The sequence below is a fragment of the Haliotis asinina genome, chromosome 11, assembly GCF_037392515.1.
Source record: "Haliotis asinina isolate JCU_RB_2024 chromosome 11, JCU_Hal_asi_v2, whole genome shotgun sequence".
NCBI lineage: Eukaryota > Metazoa > Mollusca > Gastropoda > Lepetellida > Haliotidae > Haliotis > Haliotis asinina.
This window is the reverse complement of record NC_090290.1, coordinates 7,038,097-7,046,833: the sequence shown is the minus strand read 5'-3', so window position 1 is coordinate 7,046,833 and position 8,737 is coordinate 7,038,097. Positions and strand designations below refer to the sequence as shown.

The window sequence follows — 8,737 nt, the reverse complement described above, 5'->3', positions numbered from 1 at the left end:
TATCTTATATTATTTTCCTATCTGCGTAGACCTTCCCGTGATCCTGCTGCTATTCGTCCACGTCAGACCATCGAGGGAGAAATTAGAAGTAATGAAGGCAATATGAAAGTTGTTTATACAAAGTAAAGATGATATTAATTCTGGCAAAGCAAACAATGACAACAGAAAAGCTTACATAGTTTTCGTACGTAGCTGCAAGTGTAACATACCCAATGATATGTAATATATAACCAGTTTCCTATATGAAACATTGCATTTTTTAAAATGAAAAGTAATACTGTTTTGTGCGATTATAGATGCATTGGAGACAGAAACCGCAATTACGGGAAGGTCAATCAATATTATCCTGTGATAAAAATATACCGCCAAACAAAAATGAACAGAGACACTACATGAGGAAACAATGAAAAGAAACGTCACAGAGACAATATTTCTCAAGAAGTCGATCTCACCAGTGAGAAGTCGGTATGAGAAAGTAAGAACATGGGAATGACAAATAAGAAATCACTATGTATCACTAACACGAGACAAGAAATGAGTATCACGCTGTGAGAAAGTAATAGCATGAAGTGATAAAGTGACATACTGATGTTAGAGAGATTGCACGAGTTGTGAAAGCAAAAAATGCCACGAGAAAGAGATAGTATGTCAAGACAATCACACCAACGCAGAAAAACGATACCACAAAGTGCTAGAAAGGAAGGACAAAGACAGAATGAGATATTGCAAGACGACATAGACATAATATGACATGAAAGTCATAACATGAGACGAGGCAATGAGAACATGGCATGTGTAAGAGATAACACTTGATGATACAGGGTACCATGAGACTTGTAAAGACATATATGAGGCGAGAAAAGGATAACATGTGAGGTGGAAAATGAGTTATGTGAGACAAAATATGGGACCAGATAGAAATACCGAGACTGTACACGACAAAGCAAACTGTACACGACAAGAAAGTGGTACCATCAGACCAGAACACATAGCATAAGAATGGGAATGAAATAACACTACCAGAGAAACTATCGCTATCTCACATTTCGCCATGGCTTTCACGTTTACTTGCTGCGGAGATTCCAATAAGAACGCGATGTCAATCATTGACAACCATCACATACATACTATCAGACAACATTCCATTCTGGTCCCAAGGCGTATAAGTAATGACAGAAGAGACAGCAGACAGGTAACTTATATATTTCTATCTGTCCTCATTACTATCGCAGAGTTGTAGTGCCATTTGTTTGACCTGGCATATATATTTAAATGACCACCAACTCTTGCCTCACTCTTGCTTCCTCTAAAAATTTGAGGACCCGTGAAGGTCCGGGGTAGAATAGACCTTCAGCAACCCATGCCTGCCCTAAAAGGCGACTGGCTTGTTGTAAGAGGCAACTAATGGGATCGGGTGGTCAGGCTCGCTGACTTGGATGACACATGTCATCGGTTCCCAATTGCACAGATCGATGCTCATGTTGTTGATCACTGGATTGTCTGGTCCACACTCGATTATTTGCAGATTGCCGCCATATAGCTGGAATATTGCTAAGTGCGGCGTAAAACTAAACTCACTCACTCACTCTAAATATTTCAGCTGACACATCTCGCCAAGATGATTATATATATACTATAAATTTAGACCCCAAATTGAATTTACACATTTTCGTTGATAAAGACAAACTACTACTTCAGTGTTCAGGAATGTTCGTTTCTAGCCGTAAAGGCCTCTTGTATTTTGTTTGTACAAGTTGAACATGGGGAGGTCAAACAAAAATATCAATGTCTTAAGTCTATTTATCAAATACATTACGTGGTTCCACCATAAAACAACATCACTAACAAAAGTGTTAACTATATATGCTTACATGAAAAGCAAAACGATTTCATCTCAAAGCCTACCGAAAGATTACAAAATCTATCCAAGAAATCCAGTAGGCAGCCATAACATATACTAGCGACAGTGATCAATGGTGTTCCAAAGGCAGGTTTTCACTGTCAACGTTTAAAGAAGCGTGGTAACATAGATCAGTGAGCACTACATCAATAATGAACGTCAATCTATATTTTTATAAGTCGTCTAGGTGTTTGTGATTTCCAAATATCACACTGTCAAGAGTACAATGCATCTGCCGAAACAGCTTCCTCAACATGTCGCCATAATAAAAAGCACTGGGATGACAGGAAGCAGCTTCACAGCTTTGGTGCCAAGCTAACCTAAAGGGACAGTTGACCTGCCAGACTGAAGCATTTGATTGAAGCGGTAAAAGTATACTCTGAAGAGTACAAGGATTTGCAATGATGTTAATAACAGTATGACGCCACAACGCTGTCAAAGATCAACTGATAATACTGTGGGAACACTCTCTAGAACACTTTGACCTTCCAGTACTGCGTAGAAAACGTTTGAAGAAAAATTGATGACATGACTAGAATGTGGATGTGTGTAGTGGGTGCGTATATTTTTGGTCCATCAGTAGATGCTCAGTTTAGTGTTAGTCCGTTGATTCACTTTGTTGTACGGTTTCTCGTGTTCATTTTCAGTGTGTAGTGATGGTACGATAGGTTCTCTGACACATGATTGAAAAATATGACTGAAAACTTTGATACTTTTGAAGTCCTAAATTGCACGATATGCTAGAATTGATTGGTACAAATAAAGATAAACAATGCAATGTTAGGGATGTGCAAAATTTGTTGTTTTTCTTTATGCAAAAATATGCTTGTCAGATTCAACCCCTTATTCGGGAATATTTGTCCAGTATGAGAGTGGCCTGTAAACACAGTCTTTACCAGATGATATATTGACTGATATCACATATCAGTCAGATCTTCACAAAAATAGACCCAGTACTTCAAGAAATACTTACAGTGTTGAAATTAATTTTATCACGTTGCGGATTTGCTATTGCTAGTGTTAACACAATATAACCTGTTTACTCCAATAGCCATACCTTTGTAATAACAAGAAGCCTTGAGATTCAACTAACCATTTCAATTACGTTTTCCTGATCAAAATCCCAAAGGACACGCCCTTCATTCACTCACAGTCATACCATTTCTCATTTTTTCTTCACGGATTCCTATCTGTCGGGCAAATGTTCCATTAAAAAGATTACCAAATACATAAACCATCCGAAGTCAAACCAAAGGCGAACGCGTTGCAATTCTCGTGATTTTAATGTTTCTCCAGACTTCATTTTCTATAGCCTAGACTGGCTCTTCAGTTCATATCCTCCGATCAAGCAAAGAAAAACAGCCAATTATTGTAATCAGAACAATCCCGATCTATTCATCACTCTCACAAGCGATATGTTCTCTGTGATGTCACAATGATCTGGATTATGCAGGGAGAATAACAACCTCCCGAAGACAATCATTACCGCATTGAACCTGTACAAATAGTACCACGTTTTCCCCCACAGATCAGTAGAAGACGTGGCCTGAAAATAACCTGCCAAAAAGGTTCCCTTTTTAAAGAAAAATAGAACATTGCAGATTCTTTAACTAAAGGCACGTTCAGTCTAATCTACTTTTGCAGGGGCAATAGCTGACGAAGAAAACACATATTCGTGAATAAGGAATCGATTGTAATAACGCTTTCTCTATAAGACTGGCAGATACTGGACATATACACCGGAAAAGCGTGACACCACTGAGTTTGACATTCTTCCACACACTTCCAATTGTAACGAGAACCATGGATGACAAGAAGAAGATGAATTTACAAGGAAACTTTGGTTCACCACTGGCATTTCCCTTCTGTGTAGATCTCCCATTAATTATTTGACGTCAAATCGTTGTCAGATCGAGAAATTGATATTAATGGGAGCATGGTAAGGGACATGACATAATTTCATAATATGTCAAAACAGAGAGCAATATTTCGGGTTCGTCGAAAGTTATAGGACAAAATTATCAAACAAGTTGACATTTGGCAATTTTCTGCATACGAACCTAAATACTGTGGGATAAAAAGGAGTGCCAAACTTATGTGTCACACTGTGGATTAACACTGGTGGCACTCAAGGTGGTAGTGTAATGCAGCATGATTCAACTGGTCGTGGTTTTCCTGTAATTTGTTGGACAGAGTCTTCGGTCGTAAATTATGGTGAATAAAATAATCATTGCTTTCGGTTATCTTCAAAATCATGTAATTTTGTAATGGAAACAATAACTCTCTGTCTAATACATGAAACAGCAAACCTGACAGCTTATCAGAAGTTGTTTTAAATTTATTAATACAATACAACTACAAGATATACTCTGAGGAGGAAGGGTGGCGAGAAACACAGAACCTGTCACAGAAGAGGCAAAACACTCAACACTGGTCACGAGGTAAGTGAGTGAGTGAGTTTACTTTTTTGCCACCCTCAGCAATATTCTAGTTATATGGTGGTGGTCATGAGCATCGATTTGCGCATTTGGGAACTGATGATATGTGTCAACCAAATCAACCAAGAGAAGAGATAACACGAAAGGAGAGAAGGAGAGAAAGGAGCGCAGCATGGTTCGAATCGAGAAAGCAATAACACTTTATAAGACTTTATTTGATTTAATAACGAAGGAAATTGATACAGAAGACGGAAAAAGTAACATCAGAGGAGAAGGTGGCAACCAGAGAGAAGCGAAAGAAAAAACCATATCAGAAAGCTGTTACACAAGACAAGAAAGCTAAAGCACGAAGTGAAGAACAGATGCATGAGATAAGAAAGCTATACAAAAGCTGTCCCGTTTTTCCGAGACCAACGGTCCAGTCAGTATAAGGCGATGTCACCTCTCGAACACCATCAACTCAGCCAATCGTGAAAAGTTTGACCACGGTCTCCTGACCTTCCCCATTTTGGTGTACAGGACATCAGTCTGCCTTGAGTTACTAGATATCGTGGAGGCTATCTCGAAGTGACTCAACCCAAAGGGTACTAGAATACACGCTACAGATAATCCAGATAATCCCAGGTTGAGGCTACCTTACAACTTCAACAAGGATGAAGATTCTCAAGAAGTTCTTGAACCAGGGCACTTTATCACACCAGCCCTTTGTGTAATGCAAAAGTCTTAAATGAAGCAAGTCTAGAGGTCCCTCGGGTTAAGGTTTCTGATTTTACCACCCCATTGGGGCTTCCTTTAAGCGTTCATTTCAAATAAGAGGGACCGCGTCTGACTGGTAGCAGATGCGTGTGTAGGTAAGAGTGTGTGTGTATTTAATATACCTTTGATGAAAAAAGGAGTATCCAACCAGTCATTCACGCAGCCAGTTACTCTTTTATGTTGGGCGTATTCCATCTGAAAGCCAACAGAAATCTATAAAAGAAAATGGTCTTCAGCGCTCAAGTATAGCAGCCAGCACATACACTGGCGCCGGTTGTCCATGCTGTTACAAAGGCAGGTTTACACTGCTGAAGTTTAAAGGAGCACAGTTACATTGATTAGTAATCACGGCATTAATCATGGACGTCATTCAAAATATCTGAATGCCATCTAGGTATTTGTGATTTGTGTACCAAATATTGCCGTGTTTTGTGTACAGAGGAAATCTTCAACACGCCGCCACGATAATAACGGGACGGAAGTAGCCTTTCATGATCTGTACCTTCCTTGTAATGCCAGCTGCAGAGGAACGAGTCTCACAGAGATAGATCGTTACCACTAATCTAAAGAGACAGCTAACACGCCCCGAATGGAGAAATTCATGTTTGAGGCCAGACTGGGGTAGTGGCCGGCGTTATATGTTGTAGAACACAATGGTTTTGCAATTTTGTTTCGAACAGCATGACCTTACAACGCTCTGTCGAGCACGATGACCTTACAGGACAATGAAGGACACCATGACCTTACAAATCTGTAAAGAGCACCATGTCCTTAAAATGCCGTGTAAAAGGTTATATAATTATGATCTCAGGGTAGAACATCATGGCCTCATTATGGAGAAACATGACTTTTACGTTTGTCATGTCAGCATGGACTTTCATTAATGTGCAGAACAGCACACCTCAACAATATATTGTGAAACACAGTGAATCTTTTCCCGATATCAAACTCAAGTATACATTGATTTAGACGAGTCGGTGAATCCCGATGGGCTCTATGTTTTCGTGAGAAACGCATCAGAAGAGAAACCATTTCTAATACTTTCTCAGTCCATTTTACATGCCCTGATTCAACCGCTTCCAACATACATAGTGCCAACAGCCCCTGTCACAGATCTGTGACAGATGTCACAGTCCAATATTCAGCACGCCTTCTCCATTAAGTTCGCAAGCTTGGTGTGAACAAATTCTTAGGCATCGCGTAAATGACTACAACAACCTACTTGGCGAAATCACCACAGCACAGGTATAATGCTGTGAAGAATCATTACTTGGGGAGCCAATCATCCTTCGGACACGATAGAGGCGCAACTTCGTAAAGCAAATAACAGCAGGTGATTGAATGAGAGGTTTCGTAGTACGTAATGGGGTGAAGATGCTGAGCCGTAGAGATAGTTGGTGTTACGTTAGCTCAGCCTTAGTGACAGTTGACGAGTCGCAGAGACGTTTTTTGTTGGCGATATTTCGTCTGAACTGGTGGTAACTGTTTCTGCAGCTGCATTTTGCTGTGCCTTAGTGAGTGAAGGTAATGGATAAGATCTAATGCAGTGATGACATGGCTTTATAGTTTAAAATTCTTTTCAGCAATATTCCGTGAATATCACTAGGAACGTCCCCGGCAATGGGTTCCAAACATTTAATTTAATTCAATCAACCCCTTTGGCATAACAAGAACACACTTTAACCACAAAGCGATTCCAACACCAGTCAGTACAATCTAACTCGTGACTGTGATTGTTGTACAACGCCATCAGCCTGTCTGTTTAAACCGTCGGGAAAAAATATTCTTTTAATAACTTGAATCAATCAAACACTAAATATTTTTGTACGTTATTTATACAACTGACGACTCGGGACATTGCTGATGACATGGATGACATTGTTGACGACATGGATGACATTGCTGATGACATTGCTGATGACATTGTTGACGACATTGCTGATGACATGGATGACATTGCTGATGACATTGCTGATGACATTGCTGATGACATTGTTGACGACATTGCTGATGACATGGATGACATTGCTGATGACATGGATGATAGTGTTGACGACATTGCTGATGACATGGATGACATTGCTGATGACATGGATGACATTGCTGATGACATTGCTGATGACATTGCTGTTGACATGGATGACATTGCTGATGACATGGATGACATTGCTGATGACATTGTTGACGACATTGCTGATGATATGGATGACGGCAAGAGCAATGCGATGTCTCATGTCAGGACTGGTGAATGATGACATTGCTGATGTCTGAAATGAGGACTGTGACTTGACTGATGACAAGACTGAAATTAATTAATGGCTTATGACAAGACTCGTGGTTTTATGTCATCGGTACATACAGAATTTGGGAAAGGTTTCAGGTTGATAGACCGAGACGTGTGATGTAACAATGTCCATGCTTTATCAACGATGTGTTATGTGGTTAACAAACTGTTTTGTTCTGTCAGTAGAGTGTAATTTGCTGAGTAGCTAGATCTGTAAACATATTCATTGGGCATAGTAGTTGGATATCGTGATTAAATGGATGTTATTCATTACCAGAACACATAAACAGATCACAGAAACAGAACACAACAATATATGTTCACGTCATCTCATGAACAAAATCTTCTTTCAGCTCAGAACATTAACATCTGATCAGAACTAATATTTACACAAACACGAACGGCCTAAATCTCACCAGGAGCTAAGAATGTTTCGCAAAGATGTCTTTTTGACAAATGAAAATCCGCATCTCGTCCATGTATAGAAAGATTATTTTAATATTTAACGTGATACATACTTTTCACCATCTTGTGTGACACAAGGTGATAAGTTTCATGATTACAATCCACTTTCTGAAATGTTCATGAATCATAGCCCTCATGAAAAGTTGATGGAGGTTAGAAATTTTGTTTAAAGATCGACCTTAAATCTCCATTCAAATACCAAACGCATCCTATTTAAATGGATTCCGAGCTATTAAGCCGCTGATGGAGACAAATGACAACACGATACTGTAGAGTTCGCACAACCAGTTTACATCATTTCCATTTTGTGCATGTCAGCCATTCTTTATTAAAACGTCTATTACAAATTTTCCCATTAGAAACAGACACGGTGTCAGAAAATATCATCAGTGGAAACATCGACATGATGGACCGGGTGATGGTTTCATGTTCTTTTAGTAGCACTTCAGCAATATCACAGCAAGGACACCGTTAATCTGCTTCACACATTGTACCCACGTGGGAATCAAATGTGATAGATAGCTATAGTGATGAGAGAGGCACATGATTCATAATGAGTGAGTGAGTTAATATTTAACGTCACATCGGCAATATCGCAGCCATATCGTGACGAGAACATTCTTGAAAAGAGAATTCATATAAAGTCTGGTTCATAATTATTGAGAATTCTTCTTCTTACTTTGAGCTATCCTAACACCTCAACTGATTCACTGATACTTAAAACTAAGTAATGGTATAAGGGAGGTAACTCATCTTGGCCTACTGAGTATAGTACAATTAGAGTTACCTCCCCTGAATTTGTAGCAGACGTCATTTTCCTCAGCACTGTCAACAATGTCTGCTGAAGATAAAAGAAGGTTGATTTTTGAGTTGTGTAATCAAGGAATTGATGAT

At 39.3% G+C, this 8,737-nt stretch overlaps 1 protein-coding gene across 1 annotated transcript; it reads left to right on the top strand.

The window, feature by feature from the left end:
- The first annotated feature begins 6,962 nt into the window (after nucleotides 1–6,962).
- On the top strand, nucleotides 6,963–7,346 carry LOC137256466 (coiled-coil domain-containing protein 1-like). The gene has a single exon (XM_067794307.1). The coding sequence runs from the start codon at nucleotides 6,963–6,965 to the stop codon at nucleotides 7,344–7,346; it is 384 nt and encodes a 127-aa protein (XP_067650408.1).
- The last annotated feature ends 1,391 nt before the right edge of the window (nucleotides 7,347–8,737 follow it).